The 24,712-nt window shown below is 43.0% G+C and overlaps 1 protein-coding gene across 2 annotated transcripts in view; it reads right to left on the minus strand.

The window, feature by feature from the left end:
* Positions 1 to 3,588: 3,588 nt before the first annotated feature.
* P4HA3 (prolyl 4-hydroxylase subunit alpha 3) overlaps positions 3,589 to 24,712 on the minus strand; it is a 38,229-nt gene continuing 17,105 nt past the window's right edge. The window contains exons 6-13 of one of the 2 annotated variants that reach the window (XM_025358292.1): positions 22,023 to 22,186; positions 21,605 to 21,781; positions 16,198 to 16,262; positions 13,785 to 13,944; positions 10,642 to 10,704; positions 6,584 to 6,652; positions 5,075 to 5,164; positions 3,589 to 4,250 (exon numbers count right to left, since the gene is read on the minus strand). In XM_025358292.1, the coding sequence (XP_025214077.1) occupies positions 3,930 to 4,250; positions 5,075 to 5,164; positions 6,584 to 6,652; positions 10,642 to 10,704; positions 13,785 to 13,944; positions 16,198 to 16,262; positions 21,605 to 21,781; positions 22,023 to 22,186 (1,109 nt within the window). In that variant the 3' untranslated portion in view covers positions 3,589 to 3,929. Of the gene's footprint in view, positions 4,251 to 5,074; positions 5,172 to 6,583; positions 6,653 to 10,641; positions 10,705 to 13,784; positions 13,945 to 16,197; positions 16,263 to 21,604; positions 21,782 to 22,022; positions 22,187 to 24,712 lie in introns of both variants that reach the window. The other variant, XM_025358293.1, reaches the window with a different exon arrangement.

Raw genomic sequence — 24,712 nt, forward strand, 5'->3', positions numbered from 1 at the left:
GGGTCCTGCTCTCGCTCCAAGCTCCCACAATCCTTAGGATGAGCAGCACACAGCTTCCCACTTGATTCTATCCAGTTCTCGCTTACATCTGGGCATGGACCAGCTCTGCCTTAAGGGCAGTGAGCAGGCTGTCTTCTTTTCTTGGATTCTCATGAAGCAGCTAGCATGGGCCGGTCACTCAACAAGTGTTCACCATACATTTGCAGAACTGATTCATTCCTATATTCAACAGATATCTACATCTGACAAGAGTTCTTAACTATTAGGCATCAGTGGCACAAGGGATAGATCTTTTCAATACCTGGGAAAATGCTGGAGATCCCCCTGCCGTAAAATTATTGGCTCCAAAAGATTATTGTCGATGGAAGCACAGAAGTCACAGCAAAATAACATGGAATACAGACAATGGAGGGCTAGTTAAGGTCTTTGGTGACAGACTGACATGGATTTGAATCCTGCCTCTGCTATTTTATACTTGGATGACTTCAGGCAAGTTATACTTTCTCTGCCTCAGTTTCCCTCATCTATAAAATGGGCATAATAGTACTCATCTCATTTTGAGGCTTAAAGGAGACAAATACACCTAAGTTCTCAGCACAGTGCCTGGCCTATCATAAATGATATGGTTACTAATGATAATGATAATAGACTTTAATGTAAAGAATATTATCTGGAATCAGGCTTGCAAGTGATATATAGTGCAGTGCCAGAAACCCAGGTTGGACAAGGCTATTGGAAAACAGCTCACAGAACAGTGCAAGAAAGAAAGAAACAGGCTGGGTGCAGTGGCTCATGCCTGTAATTCCAGCACTTTGGAGGCTGAGGCGGGAGGATCACTTGAACTTGGAGTTTGAGAAAGAAAGAAATAAAATTATAAAAATATCAGTGCCCCAAGCCACAGTTGACCCTGCTTAGAATTAGCTGTCTATCTATCTACTAAGTGGGACCCAAGGCCATGCCACTTTATCAGGACTGGTCAGATTCAGAGGGCATGGAGACTAGTGCAAATATAGAATTAGGCAAATATAACAATTAGTGCAAATATAAGAATTAGGCCTTTCCACTCTAGGAGCAACGTGGTTTTGAAAGCCGTCTGGTGGAAAGAACACTGGTAAGGGAGACAGACCAGCCCCAGCTCTACCAGGAAGCCCCAGGAAGCCACTAACCATTCCCACCTCACTTTCCACAGTACCTGCTATGCTCTCCTCCCTGGGGAGGTGAAGTTCAAGTGGAGTGGTAAAGTGTTTTGACAATGAACATGCTGGCCAAAAGTAAAGTGTCACTGTCCCTACAGCATGCCCCCTAGTATACACCCAGCCTGGTCTCTCCTCAGCCTCTAGGGACTCTGCTCATCTTCAAGACTTGCTCAAGTCCCTCCTTCCCATGAAACTTCCAGGGGTGAGGGGAGCCTCTTAATGCAGCCTGTTCATGTCTCCACTCGTGGCCACATGTCTCGTGATGATTTGAGGGTCTGCTCCATTTCTAGGGGCAGGGTCAGCATGTAATTCTCCTTTCCCTCCCTAGTGCCAGCAAGGGCCTGACACTGAGTAGGCACCTTGTCAGTGTGACTCGAATAAACAAATGAGGCTTTCTCAACTACCCCAAATCACAAGGCTCCCCTCCCTCTTGATGGCAGCATTCAGTGGTCATTCATCTCTTTCTGCATGCAACATTGTCACATTGTGCTTCAACGACACTGAACTCAGGATGCATTTTGTCTTATCCCCCTACCGGCCCAGCTTCCAGGGCTGCATCCTCTGTATCCCCACAGCACCCACTGAGCCCAGGGCCTGCCCCTGAGGATTACTCATTAAGCAGTTATTAATTTGCAGCCAGACTTTTCTGAGTCTCAGTCGCCTGGTCAAGATGTTTGATAACTGCCCCATCTCAGACATTATTAAAAGCGCAAGATTTGGGGCCAGTCTGTGGTACTCTCAACAAGTGACTTAACTCTATAAATCTGCCTCCTTATCTGTACAATGGGGATAACTGTATTGACCTCATAGGGTTGGAATGAGCATTAAATATTTAACGCATGAAGCTCTTAGAACAGTGCCAATACTCTGATTAGCTCAGACCCATCCTGTAATTCTGAGAAGTCCAGGTTCTGTGATGAAAAGGGAGCAGCCTCCCCTGCAGACAGTCGCTTTCTGTCTCGTCTCAGGCCTGTTCCTCTTGGAACTGGAGGAGGCAGGTTGTGAGTAGTGATAGTAACTTAGTAAGAGGATTTCCAGAATCCTGGTGTGCTCTGCAGAAATCCTGGGAATGTGACAAGATGCACTTCAGACTCTGAGGAAGCTGGGCATTAGAACATCAGAGCCTTTCCCTTGGGGCCACAGAGCTCTGGGAAGCTGAGGTCCTACGGGCTTGCGGGGAAGGGGCAGAGACGGCAGGCATCCAACCACCCAGTCCTTACACTGTGTGGCTTCCTTGTGAGCAATAGATGCCCACAGCCCTGTGAAGGATCCTGAGCCAAGTGGCCTGAAATGTTCTCTTGGCACAAGTGCCCAAATATCACAATCACCCATCCATGCAGCCTTAGCCCCTGCTAGGCCTTTTGCTGGGAAACACTTCTCATCACACTCCACTTACAAAAAGTCTATGTCCTCCAGAGCACAGCTCAGAGGATGCCTTTCAGAATTGCTGAATGCCTCCTTACGCTGAACCAGACCTTCTTCTGGGGCTACCGAGAGGAATGAGGAGCACAGAGCCTAGAGGGGGCAGCCTGGCAAATACATAAACATTGAAATTCGGTGACCTGAGGGCTGGAATAGAGGCATTTACAAAGTACAGCACAGCCACAAAGCACTTTCACTGCAAGGAAGGCAACTGACCAAAGTTAAACAAATGAACAAAGTCATTTCAATCCTGAGAAGTGTTATGAAGAAAACAAAGTCAGTTCATATGAAAGAAAGTGGCTGGGTGGTGGCATGGTCATGGAAGCTCTGTGAGGTAATATTGAGCCACTGCATTGAGTGGAATGACGAAAAGAGCTCAGCAGTGGAAAGACTGAGGGGATGGCAAATGTCAAGGGCTGAGAAGTGGGAGTGAAGGTGGTGGTGATGGACATGGTGGTGATGGGGACAAGAAAGAATTCCAGTATCTGGAATGTAGCCGGGGACAGTGGTGGGAGGTGAGCTGCACTGAGATTACAGCATAAATAAAATGCTGTACAGTCATTCCTCAGTATCCATGGGGAGTTGGTTCCAGGACTTCAAGAGGACACCAAAATCTACAGATGTTCAAGTCTCTTGTATAAAATGGTATAGTATTTGCATATAACCTGCAACCTGCACACATCCTCCCATATACTTTGTCACCTCTAGATTACTTATAATACCTAACACAATTTAAAAGCTGTGTAAGAAGATGTTATACTGTGTTGTTTAGGGAATACAATACAATCTATTTTTTCTGTACTGAGCATGTACAGAATAAAGTCTGTTATCATCCATGGTTTTTTTTTTTCAAATATTTTCAATCTGAGGTGCAGTCCATAGATGGGGAACACATGGATGTGGAGGGCCAACTGTACTGTGCCTTTTTTTCCACTCAGCATTATAATGTAAGAATATTCTCAGTTGGGAAAATGATTTGTAAACATTTTTAATGACTGTATTAAAAAGCCATCATATAAAAAGAAAAGAAAGTTGCTTTCAACTTAAAAAAAGTCCTTATATAATGTACCACTCGTCTGGGATATGTTTCTGGGAGGGGGACACTCCCTACTTGGGCTGCAACAGAAGAAAGTAGGGAGAAGGGCTTAAAGTTCTGGGAGTCAGGCTAGCCCCTCCTGCAGGTGTCCTCATTACCACTTCTTGGTCCCTGTGGTTAAGGTTCAAAGTGCCAAAAGACCCACTGATCGAACCTGAGACTGTCGAGATGTCCTGTTCCCAACAGAGAGTATCTGAGCTCCAGAAACTTGCCTCTCAGGCCTCCACTCCCCCCTCCTTTGTACTATGCATCCTACTCTGACTCCCATGGCTGGAGCAGATCAAACGTACATTCTGTGTCCCCTGGTAACGACCTCTCCCTTGCCTCTGATTTGCAAGGCACAGGCAAAGCTGACAAGGCCTTCCTCCAGGAGGCTGCTCTGCTTTCTCCTCTCCTACCCCAGCTTTTGGCTCCTGGCTTCTCTGGAAAGCCACAGGACTCCACCAGCTTCTCTCTGACAACAGTTCAGTCTTCAGGGCTGGAGCTGCAGGGTCTGCGGAATTCCTGTCCATACTCATGTATCCACTTGTTGGCCACTGGGAGAGAACGGGGAAGAAGGAGACAGCAGACTCAGCAGAGCAAACAGCAGCAGTGCTGCAGACTGGTGCGCACTCACAGGGGCATGTGAGTACCCCCTTAAATTCTGCATCCTAGGCAACTCACTTGCCCATCCTAGTCCTGGCCTCACTATGGACTACAAGCTGTTTGTTCCAGCAGATAAATAGCAAAGAGGACATCGTCCTCTGGAAAAATGTGACAGGTCCTGTCTCCTGTAAACTCATTTTCAAATGTTTGGGAACTAAGGTCACTCACCCTTCATGTTAGAAGCCCATGTTCCCCGTGAAGCCATTCCAGAGTAGTGAGAGAAAAACGGATGGCATCTCCTGGCAGCCTCCACCTCAGCTCATGAGCCGCCTTCCACTTCTTTTTCTGTATTCAGAGCTAAGTGCTCCTGGACGTATATGTGACATAAACACGTCCATCTGCTTACTGATCTCCTTTGTTTTCCCACCTCCTCATGGGGAACACTAAATGCGAGAGGCAATGGCTTGACACATCTTTCCCTGGGGTAGAGTGTGGATGGGACAACATATTCCTCTCTGGAGGTCCTCAGGAATCAAAGCCTATCTGGTCAGGTGAATAAACCTTTACTGACAGTTACTCTGTAACAGGAACCCCTGCCTGTTATGGGCTCCCAATCTGTTGGGGGCACCTCATTCATAATCCGATCTTCTCAATATAATGTGGCACTGTAATGAAGCGTTTAGAATGGGATGGCTGTGCTAGGTCCCACCCATCCCCTGTTTCACTCTACTCTGCACCCCGTACCCCCTTCTCATGCTAGAAAGGCAGGACTTACCCCACTTATCTCCCACCAGGACAGGACAGCCCGCATGAAGTGTGTCACTGTCCCCTTCACCACTCCTATGCAGGTTCCACCAAAACAGTGCTGCATTCTGAAACAAGAGGGCCCAGCCCCAGGGAGGGTCAGCCTAGAACCTCAGTCCTCGGGAAGCACATACTAAGGACAAATGCAGGCATGTCATTGAAGAAGCCTTTCCATGCAGTCTGGGGGCAATGCATGCATAAAATGGCACAAAATGGCATAAGTTGCCATTTACTCATTCATGCATGGGTCACTGACAGAGTCCACTGCACCCCAGGTCCTGGGGCTGCAGAGACAAATCACGTCCAGTTCTGCTCTCCAGGAGCTCACAAGAAACAGACATAAAACAGACCTGAACAAGACAGCATGGTGAGTTCTGGGAGAAAGGTGAGCATGTTTGTCATTGGGTCACTGAGGAGAAACACCCAACAAAACCACAAGGTGGAACAAAATATTCCTTACACAGCCAAGCACATCACCAACTCAGAAGCTTTCCCTCCCATAGACACTTATGACTAACACCTTCAGGGAGCAGGCAGCATCATAGTCCCCATTTTCCTAGCAAAGAACTGGAGGCCCAGGGCTTTAAATAATGCAGCAAAAGAAGGAGCAAAGTGAGGACGCAAGCCCAGGTGTTCTGACGCTAAATCCTGTATCTTTTTCCCCCACACACTGCTTCTTTGCCCTATCTACTTCCTGTAGTCAAATTACTTTAACCTTGGCCCTCAAAGTAGACAAAACCCCAGGTCATGAAGAGCTTTCCAGGATGCATTGGCAGTCTCTATGTTCCCAAGCCTACAAGAGGCACCAAGTTCCTGAGCATTCAGAGATACCTGGCATTAATTTATCAAATGCTTAGAATGCGTCAGGCACTGTACTACCTGCTTTACAGGAATGATCTCATTTAGTTATCTACATTTCATTCCTAAATTAGGTAAGGGCTGCCAGGGAGTTGGATTGATCTGAAATTTGGAGGAAATGCTCATTCATGAAGCAAACCTCTTACACTCGGTTCTCCTCGGTGCCTATCCTTTCCAAATTCCTATTGCACCATCAGAATGCCTGCTGACATCTCTGTAAACTCCTGGATCAAAGGGCTATGAATTTCCCTCTGCACCCACTGTGTCTCTAGCTCTTAATGTGGACTGAACTAATAATGGAAGGAACTAGATGCTGTAGAGGATCCAAAGTAAATAAAACAGAGCTCTTATCTTGAGGAGCTGTACTGTGACAGGGAAGACAGATGTGTAATCATCTACTCGCGAGGTAAGTGTAAATAAAATAACAAATAGAGGCACAAGTGACAAGTATGTTTGTGATAGTAAAGAAGACTATTGGATGATCTGTGATTCTGAGAATTGGGGAAGATCTCTTTTTGGCCCTCCTCCCAGGAATGGGCTTGCAAGCACAGAGAGCGTGAAGGTTAGGGGGTGAGCGCTGCATTCCATCAACTCCATCTTCTGGGACCAGGGCCCCACTCACCTTAACCACAGGCACGCTGAGGTTGGCATAGATGAAGGCTGTGGCTCCTCCAGCTTCCACCGAGCTCAGCTACAAGACCAGAGGAAGAAGCCAGAGTTAAAACAGCCACCGACTTCCCTACCCTGTCATATGACGTCATTTCTGCATAGATTCCTTCCCACGGTCTTCTATTCAACTCTGAGAGAAATACTTGAAAGACAGTGATCCAACTTAGGAGGAATTTCGGAAGCCTACTCAATGGCATTGGTGTTGCCTACAGGGCCACAAGAGGACAATGTTTTGGTATTCCTTCTTTCTTTTCCCTTCCAGTTAACATCCTTATTGAGGGCTACAATAAGTAGATTCAAACTTTTTTGACTGAGACCCTTAGGAAAAAATACATTTTAAATAATGACCCAAGACACGCACACACACATACAAACACACACACAAACACACACACACACATACACACACACACACAGCCTGAAATATAATTGTCATAAAACATTCTTACTGAGATAACTTCTGATCTTCTCTATTTTGTTTTATTCTATTCTAGCGTAGTTCTCTGAAATGCTCATCAGAACCACTAAACTAATCTCACAACCTATAACGGATCATGACTTGTGGCTTGAAAACCAGTTTAGACTATGATTCTTCTTGGAAGCTGAGCATCATAGGAACTACTCATTACACCTTTGGCGTATTCTCCAGATCACTCTGCTCCTCTCCAGGAAACCCAAGCTAAGGAGTTTCATCACTGGTCTGTTCTAGGATTATGGATATGTTTTCTTAATGTGAAGCTTTTTTTCTGGTTGTCACAGAAATATATAATAATTATAAACTTTTTTAAAACAGGAAAATATTTTTAAATAACAATACTTATCATTGTACCATCCAGAAAAAAGTTACAGTTGACTTAGTGATAGTTGACATTTATTGGGCACTGACTATATGCTAGACGTTACACTATGTCCTTACAAATATATTATCTCATTTATTCCTCAAAACAATTCTAGGAGTTACAATTGTTATTATTTTTAACTCTTCTCATTTTACAGATGAAGAAACCAAGTCTTAGAGAGCTTAGGTACCTTATAAAAGGTCACATGACTCTTCCGAGACAGAGCCAGGATTTGAGCTGAGCCAGTGCCGAGTGACTACAAAGCCCCCGCTCATAACCGTCATGCTACACCTTTGGAAATTTAGGTCATATCCAAACATTTACTATTATAAACAACACTGCACTGAACAACTTAATGAAAACAAATCACTTTGCATTTTGGATTGTTTTCATAGGAAAGAGTCTTAGCACTAGTATTATGGGGTCAAAAGGATATGCGTAAGTTTTATACTTCTTACACATTTTGCTAAATTATTTTTGCAGCAGTTGCATCACACAAAAGTGCCAGTTTTACCTCACGCTGCCTAGCACTATCTACCGGAAGGTTCATGCTCTTTAATCTTATGGCAGTCAGATCCCAGCACATTTACTTGTATTACAGAGCAAGAGGTATAGGAGGTAGGATGCTGGCCCTTGGTAGATGCAAGTGAACTGACGTGGTGATTTGGAACCTGGAAATGGCAGTGGTGACTATCAGCATTCCTTGGCTCCCCCTGTAGCACACTGGGAAAGCCGACAAGAACAACAATTGGTTCCTTGTGTTTAAGTAACTAACAAATTAGATTATTCTATTCCAGCCTTTGCCAGTAAGGGGCAACCTGGACTTTCTTGCATTCTTTTACCTGTGGTTGTACAATATGGTGGAAAGGAATGACATAGCCAACACACTAAAAAGAAAATCAGATTTTGCATGCAATGAAGCTCATGAGCACAGCATGGGCCATGAGAACAGTGGGGAAGGGAGAGAAATCTTCCCTCTGTATACCTTCTACTGTTTTGTATTGGGGCTGAATTTTTTTTTCTTTTTTTTAATAGAGACAGGGTCTCACTCTGTTACCCAGGCTGGACTCAAACTGCTGGGCTCAAGCGATTTTCTTGCCTCAGCCTGCCAAGTAGCTGGGACTACAGGTGCACACACTGCACCCAGCTTGGGACTGATCTTATGTCCAATCTGAGCAGAAAATCACCAACTGGATCTCAACTCAATCCTCTGTACTTCTTAAAGATTATTTCCTCCCTACAATATCAGTCTTAGGTTTCCCACAGACCTTAACATTTGTCTTGAGAAATGTTTGTCTTGAAATTGTCTCAAGAAATCCCAACCTGCAGATAAAAGACAGGCATAATCTAGCACTTCCCAGGTCCCACGATACTGATTCCCCTTTACGAGACCCTTTCCTTTAATTGCTCTGTAGGATACAATGACAGAAACATACAGTATGGAACTTTCCAGAGTGACATCCCTTCTTACATTACCTCATCAGATCCTCACAACAACACTATGAGGAAGCACAGGGCAAAAAGTGAGCTCAAATAATAGATGTAATCTGTGCTGAGGTCACATAGTAAGTGGCAGAATCAGAATCATCCCTTTCCTTTAATTGCTCTGTAGGATACAATGACAGAAACATACAGTATGGAACTTTCCAGAGTGACATCCCTTCTTACATTATCTCATCAGATCCTCACAAAAACTCTATGAGGAAGCACAGGGCGAAAAGTGAGCTCAAATAATAGATGTAATCTGTGCTGAGGTCACATAGTAAGTGGCAGAATCAGGATTAGGTCAACTGACTCCAAACCCAAAGTGCATTCCATTCCACTGTGTCTCAAATACTTAAAACCCAAATGCACATTCATGCACATGCATGTGAAAGTGTGTGAGAGTGCGTGCACAAACACAAACACACACACATGCATTTGCCATTTAAAATTACTGGGCTTTTATACCCATGCTACCTTTGCTATAGTAACTGGGGCCCTGTAACCAGGGAACAAGCCATAGGAGATACTGAGGGGATAAAGAATAGAGATATATTGTGCCCTAGATGCCTTATTTATTTGGCAGTAGTTCATTCTTTCACTGTCTGTGACCTCCCATGACAGTTGGAGTGCTAAACCAGAGATGCAACCAGCTGCAGCTCCAATGATCAGAATGAGGCCAGACACCATTGTAAGTGGAAGCCTTCCAGTTCCATAGGAAGTACAGAACTGAGCCACATAGAGAAACACATTGACATTGCTGGCATTAAAGACTACACAGAATGCTGGCCTCCAACTGCCCTTTCTTGGCTGTCCTGTGGAGACCAGAAACAGTTCTAATAGAAGAGGAAAAGCTGGGGTGCAGGATGTCTGTTATTCTAATGAGCCTGAAACAAGGACTTCATCCTTGGTTGTTATATAGAGCCCCTTCAGTGAACAGTAAGATATCTCTTCTAATAAGTGATTAATTCTAATAATCTCTTCCAGTGACAGGTGATTGAAATTATGGCTTGCCACAGAGAAGGAAGTAAACCCACATGATCTGAAGGAAAGGGGATAGGTGAGATGATACAGACTGGGGCCGAATCCTGATCAGGCCAGGAATTAGGAGAGAAGTACAATTTATTGTTTTATTTTGAAAGGGATGTCATGAAGATTTTACTGAAGATTTTATAGAGAGATAAGGAAGATAATTTTCACTAAATATCAGAGGCAGCACTCGCTGAATTTCTCTCAGTGTCTCTATTCTTCCCTCTTGTAAATCTGCTGCCTCATTCCTCATCCCTGTCTCTCCCCACAGCTCCACAACCTCATCTATGGGTTGTTTTTCAACACTGATTAGTCCATGACACCTCAAGGACACAGACTCTCAGATCCTCCTCCTGTGTTGTTCAAGTCTCTCTATCTCTTTGCCTTCAGTGGAGCTCTACTTCCCATCCTAATCCACTGCCCATACCAAGGTCATATTTAGATTTACACACTGTCAGCTCTTTAAGGGTAGAAACCTTGTCTTGTATTTCTTTACATCTCCTACAGTGCCTATCAAAAATGCTGTCTGAAATTTGCAAAATTCTGGGAGATTTTTGCGCTGAGTACCAGATAAAATCAATATATGAAATTGCTTTGAAAACAATAAAATAAAGTAGAGCTATAGTCAGTCATGAAGTAAGAAGCCCAGAGCAAGACTCACATAGATCATAAATGTTGCAACTCGGTTTCCAGACTTCATTCTGTAGAGGGGGCTGCTTGGTGACTGAGAAAAAAACAGAACATATCATTATTTTACGCACATGGCACCAGTGGGACAGGCAGGATCCCACTATTAATACAAATAGAAGTAAAATGGGGGCATCAAAGATGGGATATAGTTCTGAGCTACACCTACTGGAGTATGTGCCCGCCTTTGCTGGCAAGTACGCAATACAATTTTTTTTTTTTTTACTAATTTATTAGATACTTGTATAAAAAAATTGTATACTAACCAAAGAGAAATACTTGTCAGTAATGAAAGTACTATATAAGGGGTTAATTGCACCTCTGAGTTTTCTGTGAAATATAGCAATTAATATATAAAATATTACAGATAATTATTCTGTAGGAATACCAAATCAGAAGACCAGAGTTCCAATTACTTGCTGAAGAGACATACTCTTTTCTTTTTGTCATGGAACAGTTTGAGATATGATTTACATTCCATAAAATTCACCCCTTGTAAGCCTACTGTTCAATAAGTTTTAGTAAATTTTAACAGTCATCCAATCATTCCCACAATTGAGGTTTAGAACACAGAACACTTCCATCTGCTGAAAAGTTCCTTCATGCCAATTAGCAGTTAATCCCTGCTCCCACCTCCAACCTCAGGCAACCCACTTATCTGCTTTCTCTCTATAGCATTCCATTGTGCAGATATATCAAAATTTCTTTATCCATTCACCTATTGACAGACATCTGGGCTGTTTCCAATTCTTGGTTATTACAAATAAAGCTACTATAAACTTTTGTGTACAAGTGTTTGTAGAGACATATTTTCTTTTTCTTTTGGGTAAAATACATAGGTGTGAAATGGCTGGATCATAAGTAGGTGAACCTTTAACATTTTAAGAAACTGTCAAACTTTTTTCCAAAGTCTCTGTATAATTTTGCATTCCCACTAGCAGTGTATGAGAGCTTCAGTTCCTCCACATCGTCACCAACACTTGGCATTATCTTATTTTATTGTAGCCATCGTAAGAGAGTGCAGTGCTATCTCATTGTGGTTTTAATTTGCATTTCCCTAATGATGTCGAGCATCTTTCCATATGCTTCTCAGCCATTCATTTATCCTCTTTGGAGAGGTGCCTACTCAAATAACTTTTTGTCCATTAAAAAAATTGAATTATCTTATTACTGAGTTATAAAGGTTCTATAGATATTTTGGATACAAGTTCTTTACCAAATATATGATTTGCAAATATTTTCTCCTAGTTGGTGACTTATCTTTTCCTTTTCTAATGATGTTTTTTGAAAAGCGAAGAATTTTAATTTGATAAGGTCCAATTTATCAGTTTTTTTCTTCTTTTATGGATTATACTTTGGTGTCCTATCTGAGAAATCTTTGCCTAACCTGTGGTCACAAAAATTTTCTCTTATGTTTTCTTCTAGAAGTTTTATAGTTTTACATTTACATCTATGATCCATTTTGTGTTAATTTTCATATATGGTGTGAGATAAGGATGTATAGTCATTATTATTTTGCAGATAGATATTAAATTGTTCCAATACCATCTATTGAAAAGATTATATCTTCTTCACTGAATTTCCTTGGCACCTTTGTCAAAATCAATTGATCATAAATGTGTTGGTTTGTTTCTGGACTCTGTTCTGTTCCATTGACCTATGTGTCTCTCCTTACACTGGTACCACACTGCCTTGATTCTTGTAGCTCTATACTAAGTTTTGAGATCAGGTAGTGTGTGTCCTCCAATGTGTTCTTCTTTTTCAAAATTGTTTTGGCTGCTCTAGGTTTTTTGCATTTCCATATACATTTTAGGATCAGCTTATTAATTTCTATAAAAATAACCCTCCTGGAATTTTTATAAAGCTGGGGTTCAATTTATAGATCAATGTTGGGGAGGTGATTTTAATCCTCAAAAATCACTACTGGGTATCTACCCAAAGGAAAAGAAAGTATTATATTAAAGAAAAAACACCTGCCCCCAGATACTTACTGCAGCATTATTCACAACAGCAAAGTAATGGAACCAACCTAAATGTCCAACAGTGGTTGATTTAATAAAGAAAGTATGGTATATATACAACATGGAATACTCTCCAGCCATAAAAAGAATGAAATCATTTCCTCTGCAGCAACATGGATGGAGCTGGAGGCCATTATCCTAAGTGAACTAACTCAAAAGCAGAAGATAAGATATTGCATGTTCTCACTTATAAGTGGGAGCTAAACAATGGGTACACATGGACATGAAGATGCAGGTAACAGACACTGGAAACTCCAAAATGGGGGAGGGTGAAAGGGGAGTGAGAGTTGAAAAATTACGTATCAGGTACAACATTCAATACTTGGGTGATGGGTACACTGGAATTGTAGTCCCCACCATTACACATGTAATACCCATATAACAAGCACGGCTGGGTGCAGTGGCTCACTCCTGTAATGTCAGCACTTTGGGAGACTGAGGTGGGAGGATTGCTTGAGCCCAGGAGTTCAAGACCAGCCTGGGCAACATAGCAGGACCTTGTCTCTACAAAAAAAAAATTTTTAATTAGCCAGGTGTAGTCCTAGAGCTACTTGGGAGGCTGAGATGGGAGGATCGCTTAGCCCAGGAGTTCAAGGCTGCAGTGAGGTATGATGGTGCCACTACATTGCAGCCTTGGCAACAGAGCAAGACCCTGCCTATAAAGAAAAAAAAAAATACATAAATAAATACGTAAACAAAAAACAAGCATATATACCCCATGAATCTAAAATTTAAAAAAATATATATATTTGCCATTATCAGCAAAGATGGCCAGTTGAGATCATGAGGATAGAAGAGTTACTGGAGGAAGGACAATCCTCACCAGGAAGTCCCTGAGTGAAGAAGTCAGATGATTCCATGACAAGCCACATTCTTCCCTCACCAGCAAATTTTAGAAGAGAGATGGTGGCAGACAAGAAAATGAGTCAGCAACAATATGCTTGAAACTAATGCTTTCAGATGTTTCTAGAACAAGAACCTTTGTTCTAAGGTTTCACTTAGTATTCCCTGAGAGCCTACAAGAGCTCTGCCTCAGAGAAATAAATAATGCCCTGGCTTCCTACCCCAGAGGATTGGTCACTGACTCCACCATTACCGTAGCGTGGTCAAAGTGAGGCTCATAGTGCCCTCCGATGCCATAGTTCACCACCTGCAGATACTCTGCATACGGAGGCCGGACATCAAGGCCTGTGAGGGCAGCAATGCGGTGGTTAAGGGTCACCAGCATTGGGTCAACGGTGTCCTTCAGCCAGGCACTAAAACACACCACAGATTGAAGCATCAATGATCTGATGCCTGAAATGACTAAATGATGTCTCTGAATGAGTGAATAAACAAATAAATTATGTTAATTGCCAGAAGGAAGGATGGAAGGAAGGAAGGAAGAGAGGGAGGGAAGACAGACATAACTGCCTAATTACCTACTCATTCCTCATGGTATGTCTGCCCAGTTCACTTTGTTCTCTACCTCAACAATCTCATGGCATTGAGATACAAAGAGGAATAAGACAAAACCCCTGCCTTCAAAGCTACTATGGTGTAGAGACATCTGAACAGAGGGACCCGGATACAGTGGGAAAAGCTTGAGATTTAGAGAAATGTGACGAGTCCCCAATCCTCTGTGATCCTAAGTGAAGTATTTAACCACTAACCTCTCTAAGGGTCAGTGTGTTGTCTATAAAATTGGGATGATAATAATGTCTACTTCACAGACTTAAAAAGATTGTGAGAGGCAATGCTTATGAAGACACTTTGTGAGCTATATGTTAGTGTTACTTTTAAACACAGGAAAATCTCTGCTCTACTGCAAGACAAGCCAGGATAGGACAAAGACCAAACAGCAGAGTTCAGTCTCTTTTCCTGAATGTCTTGTTGAGGTTCTGACAAAGTGGCAATTTTGGAATCAGAATTTATGTCCCTGGAAAATGAGGAAGTGCTCCCTAAAGCCAGTGGGCCTCCTGGGGAGACCATAAAGCTCTGAGGGAAGAGCCTTGGCATGATATGAAAGACCATTTCTTTGCTCTTTGCTTTTGATGAACTAATGTGTTCATTCTTTTAAATAGAGTGCAAGCAGAGTGCTATGCCGCATGCTCTTAGGTTTACAGAGATCCCCAAGACAGGGTTATTGCCTTCTAAGAGCTCATGGATTATGGGAGAAAGGATAAACACAAATATAACTAAGAACAAAGTAAGGTACAGTGAAAAATTGAGAAACAGACTTTAAAGTGCTGGGAAGCACACAGGAAGAAGAAGTTCATTCCAGTGGGGCACTCAGGTAAGATGGTGACATTTAGGCCAAATTTTGAAGGGTACATAAAATTTCAATAGATGGAAAAGATGTAGGAGTATTCCAGCCTGAAGAAACAGCATAAGCACTGACATGGAGGTGTGGCAATCAATTATGCATAAGGAGATAGGAAGAAGTAACGGGAGATACAGCTGGAGAAGCAGCCTCAGGGCATGACACAGAAAGCTGAAAACACTGTGATATGGAATCTGGACTTGACTTTATGGATAATGGGTAGTCAGTGAAGGTGTGTGAGCAGGAAAATGATTTGGTAATTAGAAGTTCCCTGGTGACCTTTGGGAGACCAGCTCCAGTGAAGTTGTGAGGACAGAATCAAAAGTCAAAGAGCTGAAGAGTGATGCAAGTAGAGAAAGAAAGTAGTTTCTTGTTCTGAAAAGGGAAGAAAATACCACCTGCTCCCCTGGAAGCAACTAACCCAAGGCTGAATTTTCTCTCTGACACTACAATATCAGAAAGGTTAGAAAAAGCAATGAAGCTGAGGTCATAGGGACCTTCCATAGCTTAGAGAATAACTACTAGTATGAAAGGCCCTTAATGTACCAGACCAAGTAAGTTAAGCCAAATGATTCTGAATCACAGCTTTGATCACTCACCTCCCTTCCCAGACAGCACAAACGAATCCCCATTCTGAGGTCTGGCCTCTTGCCAAGGATGCTGACATCACTGTCTCACATGTCTTTGGTGGATGCAAGTAAAGGGCTGCAGTGGGGGGTGGGCAGGGCTGGAGGGGTGGGATAAAGCTGGGCTCTCACAGCTGAATCTGCTCCTCTACAGAAGCCATCAGGGCCACAGAGTCTATTTGTCCTTCTGGTCTCATTGTTGGCAAGTCATGCTTTGAATATGAGTCAGGAGGTGGGAACAGAATCTTGTAAAGTTAAAATTACAAATGTAGACAGGACTGTATCTTCTGGAAAAGCAATCCTGTTTAGAAGAACAACTACAGACTTATTTTTTGGTTTAGGCCAGAGGAGCTCTTCCAAGTCTCTCTCGAATGGCCTTCTAGTTAAATCCTCAGATGATCTAACAATCTGGGAAAGGGGAGTGGAAACTTCTCCCTCTTAAAAAGAATGTATCGCTATAAACGTGAACTAGGGGTTCTCCACCTCTGGCGGTCCCTGAACGGCTGTTGCTGACTGGCAGTCAGGTATGCTACAGGCCTGAGGGTGGGCAGCAGGTATGACCAAGGAAGGGCCCTTCTTACCTTTTGCTGATGCGGTACTCCACTTGTAACTGCTTCTCCCCTGATGCCACCACTGATCTCTGTAGCTGGTGGGAAGGATGTAAGACAAAGTCCAAGTGGTTATGATGCAAAAGGAAAGGCTTGTCATTCGACAGATATGCTCCTCCCTTAAGCATAAACATAACAGACGCCAGTTCCTCCCTAATTAGAGGACATTTTGCATGTGGGACTAATTTAGGGACAGCTATCAATCCTGAAAATAAAAGACCATAAGGGACTAAAAATCGTAGAGTTGAAAATAACCTTTAACAGTGTGTCTAGTCGACAGTAAGCACCTGATAAAAGTTTGCTAAGTTGAATTGAACTGTTATTTGAATCCCTTTTGTATCTGCAAGACTGTGAGTTAGGTAAAAACAGGGGCTATTTCTCATTCGTCTTTGTTTCCCGGGGTCAGGCACAGGGCCTGGCCTATGGTAAGCACTTCGTAAGTGTTTGTCGAATTAAACGAACACCTCCGGCAACAGGAAACTCTCTACACTCAGAGGTACCTTGCTCCTTTTGAATATTCTAACGAAAGCCTTTCCTTACAGAGAATCAGAATCTGTTTTTGCTACAACTACTTTTTTAAAAAAATTGATATATAATAGTTATAGATGTTGAGGGTACTTGTGAGATTTTCATAGCTGCAACTGCCTTGATTATGAAAAGACAACAACAGTTTTGATAACACTAGTTTAATTAAATGCCTCTCTTTTGTTCTGAATGTCTAGGTACAGCATTTAAATTATTATTATTATTATCTTTAGAGACAGGGTCTTGCTATGCTGTCCAGGCTGGAGTACAGTAGTACAATCATAGCTCACTACAGCCTCCAACTCCTAGACTCAAGCAATCCTCCCACCTCAGCCTCCCAAATAGCTGGGACCATAAGCACATGCCACCAAACCTGGCTAATTTTTTTAAAAAATGTTTTTTGTAGATACGGGGTCTTGTTTGGTTGCCCAGGCTGGTCTTGAACTTCTGGTCTCAAGGGATCCTCCTGCCTCAGCCTCCCAAAGTGCTGGGATTATAGGAATGAGCCACCGAAGCAGGCCTAAATTATTTTTAAATAAAGTGTCTCCTAATTGCAAAATCCAGGGACAGAAAGAGAAATATTATTTATTTATATGAGGGTAAATGCCTCTGTCATCAGAATGTTAGCTCATGAGGGCAAGGACTTGGCCTTTTTTCAGTGCTGTATCCCGACGGTCCATTCAACGCCTGGCGGTAGAGTAGGTGCTTAGTACTGGTTAAATAAACAAATGAATGAATGAAACAGGGCACTGTGCTTAAAGGTACTCACAGGGCTCAGACCCAGCTCTGGTGCTTCACAGGCAGGCAGAGCCTGGGGCAATGAGCTACACAGACAGAAGCTCTTTCCCTTCTCTGAAGCTTCCATAATGTCATTGTCCCTCCTGCTAAACCAGGTAGACAGTCTTGGAAAAGCCTCTTCCTTTCCTTGGGCCTGTTTCCCCATCTATAAAATGCAGCACAGGAACAACATGTGCTTGCAAATTCCTCTCATCATGTGGCTCTACAATCTTATGAAGCAGGAAATCAGAAGGGGATTGATGTTGCCTCTATCCATTGTCCCTGGTGTGCTGTCCTGAGCCATTTGTAGAGGAGAGACTCACAGAAGAGAGATGCTCCCTTCTGTTCTTTTAGGGCCAAATCAATGGTTAAAAAAAAAAAAAAAGAAAAAGAAAAAAAAAAAAAACCTGAGGAATCCCTTCTCCACTCCAAATTAAGGAGCCACCTTATACTTAATTCCTGTAACAATCATTAATTGTCCACGTACCAGTCACTCATTTTTTGGAGCAAATATTTATTGGTTGTTCTCTGTGCTAAGCACTGTGGTAGGCCCTGGAAAAACAATATGTGAACCCAGACAATGTCCCTGCCCCTAAGACATCTAATGGGGCCATAATAGGCAAGTATAGAATGCCATGGAAATACAGAGAGGGGCACATAGCCCCTTCTTATGAGGGACAGGAAGTCTTTCCAGGATGTCCACGAGACACACTGGAATCATACAGGTGAGAAGTCAAGGGCAGCTCATTCCAGGCAGACAGAAGAGCGTGCAGCTGGAGCATCAAGTGCTGGGGGAGATGTGGTGGAAGGGGTTGGCAGCAGCCAGGCCATGGAGACTTGTAAGCACTCGAGGGCAAAAGTGACCCATTAAAGAGTTTCAGCAAGGGCTTGAGTGGTCAGACCTGAGCTTTTAAAGATTACTCTGGCAGCAATGGGAAGAACATGGGCAAGGCATTTGTAGAAAGATGATGCCTGCTAGTTTACAATCTGACTGGGGAAACAGGATGCTGACCCAGGAAACTGTCGGTGATGTCAGACAACACATAAACGGCAGAATAGATTTAAAAATTAAGTACCAAACAACCGGTGAGAAAAAGCTTAGAGTTCAGATGAGGAATAGGTAATTGTATGTGGCTCTAAAAGGTGCTCTAAAAAATGAACCAAAGGCGGTCAGACTGGTCAGGGCTAGCGGCCCAACGAAGGTGCAGGGCTTCAACTGAGTCTTCAAAGATGGGCAGGATGTGCCAGAAGTAGAGACAGAAGTAATGAGTGGGTGTGCTTTGGGAAAGGGACAGTGACTAGGAAGCAGAGATATTCAACACAAGCCACTGAGGCGTCTGTCTTCGGTTCCCATGGGGGAGCCACTACCATGTCAGTCCAGGGCTGATTCCTGGGACAGCCACAGACCAGACAGGTATCAGCAGCCCCAGAGAGACTCTTCTAGGGGAAGGAAGTGTGCCAAGATCTGTGCATGCCAAATGGACGACACAGCCATGAACATTTAAATCCACGTCTCTGGGTGGGTCACTTCTCCCATTACCATGGTAACAGGGCTGTTCTAAGCAAACAGTAGCTGTTGGCCAAAAGCTACTACTGCTGGCTCACTGCAAAGCTGAACCTGTTTGCTCTAATTCACCAGTGGGGCTTAATTATCTCAAAAAACTTCTGTGCAAAGATTCTAGACTGTCCTGGAGGGGATTTTAGATGAAATGATGATTGCTCCTCTTCTTCCTCCAATCCATGTCTGCTGTGACAATCTTCCTTAAAAATCAGACATGATCGTGCAATTCTCCCATTAAAACTGTCCAACAGCTCTCCTGCTGCCTACAGGATAAAATCCAAACTCCCTTCCATGGCATTTATAGCATCTGCTAATGGTGTCTCACATCTAGCCTCATCTCCTATTACCTCTCGCCCCCATCCCTTGCACACTTCAGCCACCAAGTTTCTGTCCAGTCTCTGAACATACCACATATCACATACTGTTGCCCTTGCACATACTGTTTTGTCTTTCTGGAATACCCTTTGCCACCTTCTTTCTCTGATAGATGTCACCTCCACAGTGAAGCCTTCCCTGATTCTTCCTCCCTTACCCATCTGTTCTTCACCCAATTGCCTTTTCTTTACAGGAAGCCTCCCTTTTTTATCTGCATAGTACAACTCCCTGCACACACCTCTATGATAGCATGTATCATAGCTTAGTGTAAATATTTGTTTTTTACCATTATGCACTAAGTTCCCAAGAGGAAAGAACCAATACTTCATCTCACTGTAAAAGCCCAGCACTCAGGCCAGTGTCTGGCACATGGTGGGCTCTATTGTCTTGATGAATGACTAACGGCTGCCTGGATGAATTGCACATGTTAAGGGCACAATGTCTGGCTTGACACAAATAATTCTGAGACAATATCTTTAAAGAGGCAACATGCTTATAGAGGTGCATTATTTTTTAATATTTAGCATGCTTCCAAATGGAAGATTAAATGTCCTCTTCCCATTGACATCCAGCTCGGCTTGGTGACTTGCAGTGCTTTACCTGTCGAAGAATTAGAACCTCGCTGTTGACTGCAGTAGTGGCCACATGTTTTGCTATGACCAATGAAACATGGGTGGAAGTAACATCTGGCACTTCCACGCAGAAGCTTTATGAGCCAGCTCATGTTTGCCATTTGTGTATTTCCTTTTCCATGAGACTGGCAATGTCCCATATAGAGGCTGCTCTGTCAGGCTGGGTCTTTGAGTGAAGACAGCGTGGGATGGCTTTAATCAAAATTTAATTTAATCATGATTATAATTTAATTATAATTATAATTACATTATAACTAAATTATAACTAAATTTTTCCTTAAAACAGCCCTGTTGCCATGGAAATAGGAGAAGTGACCTACCCAGAGATGTCTATTTAATCGTTCACGGCCATGTCGTCCATTTGGCATGCACAGACCTTGGCACACTTCCTTCCCCTAGAAGCGTCTTTCTGGGGCTGCTGATGCCTGTCTGGTCTGTGGTTCTCCCAGGAATCAGCCCTGGGCTCACGTGGTAGTGGCTCCCCTATGGGAACTGAAGACAGACGCCTCAGTGGCTTGTGTTGAATATCTCTGCTTGCTAGTCACTGTCCCTTTCCCAAAGCACATTCACTCATCACTTCTCTCTCTCTCGCCACATCCTGCCCATCTTTGAAGACTCAGTTGAAGCCCTGCACCTTTGCTGGGCCCGCTAGCCCTGACCACTCTGGCCTCCTTTGGTTGTTTTTAAAACGAAATTATAATCATGATTATAATTGAAGTACAAAGTTTAATTTATAACTATATGTTATAATTTATAATTCATAAATGAGGCACAGAGATTAACAATAATAAAATAGAATAATAATAATAATATACTGTATTAAAGTTATGGGAAAATGACCTCTCTCTCTTAAAATATCTTATTGTACTACACTGAGAATAACTGAAACCACAGAAAGTAAAATTGCAAATAAGGGGGACTACTGTACCTCTAAGTTCTAGCTGTGGCTCTAGCTATATGTGTGACCTTAACAAGTCCCTTCCCCTCTCTGGGCCTCAGTTTCCTTTTTAACAAATACTGAAGTTCAGCTTTCTACTCTAACTCTGTAAATAGGTGCTAGGATTTTACTCCTTGCCACTGTCATTTCACCCTTTTCCCCACCTCTACCGATTATATGGAATGGTTGACACTTTTGAAGTGTTCTTTTTTATTTGCGTTTTCTTAGGTCAAACTTACATACAATGATATGCACAGGTCTCAAGTGGACCATTTGGTGAGTTTTGACAAATGCATACAGCCACATGTACCATGTCCCTAACAAGATATCGAGAGCACATTTTCAATACCCTAGAGAATCCTCTTGCACATCATCCAGTTAATCCTTTCCCTCCAGAGGCAAGCACTATTGTGATTTTTTTCCACCACGGATTAGTTTTATGGAATGGTTGGCATTCTGAACTCCTTCGCTCTTTGAGGTGTCTAGTTGTTCAGGTTGCCTATTCTGAACACTCCTGAACTCCAGGCATGTATACACAAAGAGAAATTCTTGGCGGGTTCTCAGGACACTCACCCATGGTTCTGCAAATTCTCTAATTTTCTGAGCCTCTGAGTCACTGACAAAGTCATGGTAGAGAGCAATGTAGGGCTCCAGGTGGATGACCTCCTTCCGGATGGGCTGGAGCAGCAGGTAGGCATTGGAATTGGTCTCATAGGAACAGTAGAGGCTAGGGATCTGGTAGAGAGTGGGCTGGAAAGAAAGAATAGGATAAGCACAAGAGAAGAAGGGTCTAGGAGCAAAATTCAACTTAGGGGAACTATGGCATAAAAAATTGGAATGCAAAAGATACACAATGTGGTCACTCTGATGCTGCCCAAGTGAGCTTTATTGTTTTTAATGCATCAGCTCTATCCCCTCATGTTATCCCAATTCTAGTTTCTCACACTCTAGCCAGGCCTCTCCCCCTTTCTCTTTCCCTGAGGAATCCTACCTGGGAACCCAGGGTCTGACATAGCCCCTCGTAGGTGTCTCTGGTCTGCAGGTGGGGTATATTGGGCCTCTGGATGACAGCCTCAGCTACCACCTGGTTGGGGCTCTCTGCCAAGAGCCTTTCATATTTCAAGACATTCCTGGCCATCCTCTTATTATCTGGGCCTGGAAGAAATCAGAGCAGGGAATATAAAATAGGGATTAACAAACACTGGCAGCAGGGAGTGCCACCAAGGTTTCCTCCAGCTTCACTGCTGCACAAGATGGGCAACTGGATCTCCTGAATAACTCCTCATGTCAACGCACAGGAGGACACAAGGCCCTCACTCCCAGAAGAGTACCTGGTATTTTTTTTTTTAAGTACCTGTTTTTTTTTTTTTTTTAAAGTACCCAAAGCCCTTTGCACCTTTGCGTCTTCAAAGGTGCAAAGGGCTTTAGGAAGCAAAGTAGAACTTAAAACTCTTAGGCCAAGGGATCATGAGGATGGCTGCTCTGGGACAGTGTGATGGTATATATGGGGAAGATGAAGCTTCATTCATTCATTCATTGATTCTTTCACCCATCCATTCAGTAAATCTTCAATGAACATCTACTATGTACCAGATACTGTGCTACAGGCTGACCTCCAAGAATTTAGAGTCTAATGGAGAAAAAGGACATTAAAATATCACTTACAACAAAATATGATAAGTGCAATGAAAGAGAAGTCCAGAAAGCCAAAGCGTATTGCAAAAGGACCCAACCTATTCTTCCCCAGAGAATTGGAAGCTAATTCATTCCTGGCTCCACTAGATCTTTCAAATCTCCTAACTGGCCTAGACCCAGTTAAGAAGTATGGGGCAGAGGGACTCTAGACTTTGGCTCTAGACTGGATTCCCACAGGGCCCTTGGGAAACCCAATAAATCTTGTGTCTTGTTCATGCCCACCTGTCTGTACCCACTTTGGCTGCAAGATGCCCCATGCATTGGCAGAGCTACCCGTGGCCTGCTGGTCTCTTTGCATGACTCTCAATGCATCTCAGAAGGAGATGCTGAATTGTTCTAAGGCTCCCAAAGCATCTTTCTCTGAGGAACCCAGTGTGCTTCTAACCACAAGCATCACCCTGGCAAAAGAGGAAAGGAAGGAGCAGAAATTACCATTCTGTTTTAATAAGAGAAGAAATGAAGTTTTGGAGAATGGAAATTATTAGCCCAAACCCCAGTGAAAATATTGCAAAGCCAGAAATAAAACTGGGAATCTCAATTTGCCATGTTCTATTATCCACCTATAAAAGCACACAATTTGGGTGGATAGCAAAAAATTTAATAGATCAAGTGCAAAGAAATAAAGAAGGTTTGGATTATAATTTTGTTTGTACCACTAATTACTCAAGTGTTTGTAGATATACAGCTACTTCCTTATCCTATTGTTTGCTAAATTATCAGAAGGGAGTAATGTTACTAAATTGATTCATTAAAAAGTTATGTATACATGCAATTGTAAAGTCCTATATGAAATACTTTATAAATATTAAAACAAAATAGTGATTTTTGTATCTCATTTAAGTATCTAAATACTAAACACTCATGCCTGTAATCCCAGCGTTTTGGGAGGCCAAGGCAGGTGGATCACTTGAGGCCAGGAGTTCGAGACCAGTCTGGCCAACATGGCAGAACCCCCTCTCTGCTAAAAATATAAAAATTAGCTGGGCATGGTGGCACATGGCTGTAATCCCAGCTACTTGGGAGGCTGAGGCACACGAATCACTTGAACCTGGGAGGCAGAGACTGCAGTGAGCCAAGATCGCGCCATCGCACTCCAGCCTGGGTGACAGAATGAGACTCTGTCTCAAAAAACAAAACCAAAAAACAACAAAGAAAAAAAACCACACCCCCAAAAGCAAAAGTAAAACAAAACAAATGAATACTGTATTAAAGAAAAACCTAGGAAGCCATTTACCACTAAAATGTTAAGCAAATATACACATATAACTTTGAAGCAAACATTTCCAAGCAGATAGCTGAGTTAGGAAGCATCTCCCTCCTGTTTAACTCAATTTGTTGTTAGCAAGCGACTCCCTGAAGGGGGGATGATGCTGAATTATGTGACCCACTGGCTGGGCAGGATGCATGCATCACAGAAGGAGACCTGATGTAAAGGGAAAAACTGGTCTCTCTCTGTGAGCAGCCAAACTGAGCAATCCTGCTGAGTCACTTTCCTTCTTGCGTACATAGTGCACACTGATTTCATTCATTCTTGGGTCTGCTTCCAAAATCTGGGACTTTAAAATGTCTCTGAAGAAACTAGCTCCCACTCCTGGGCTTTTTCCCATTGAAGCAACACTAATATATCATTGATTGGGTGGAGGAAGGAAGGGACAGGTTGATATCTTCTCAGCATTTTCCAACTAACTTAAAAATTTCCCCCGATGCATTGAACAGTATGTAAGATTTCACCAAAATTTGAAATGTGGCCTGGATTATGAAATCAAGATAATAAAGATAGGGCCAGGCACAGTGGTTCATACCTGTAATCCCAGAACTTTGGGAGGCCGAGGTGGGGGGACCACTTGAAGTTAGGAGTTTGAGACCAGCCTCGCCAACATGGTGAAACCCCGTCTCTACTAAAAATACGAAAATTAGCCAGGTGTGGTGGTGGGCGCCTACAATCCCAGCTACTTGGGAGGCTGAGGCAGGAGAATCGCTTGAACC

The sequence above is a fragment of the Theropithecus gelada genome, chromosome 14, assembly GCF_003255815.1.
Source record: "Theropithecus gelada isolate Dixy chromosome 14, Tgel_1.0, whole genome shotgun sequence".
NCBI lineage: Eukaryota > Metazoa > Chordata > Mammalia > Primates > Cercopithecidae > Theropithecus > Theropithecus gelada.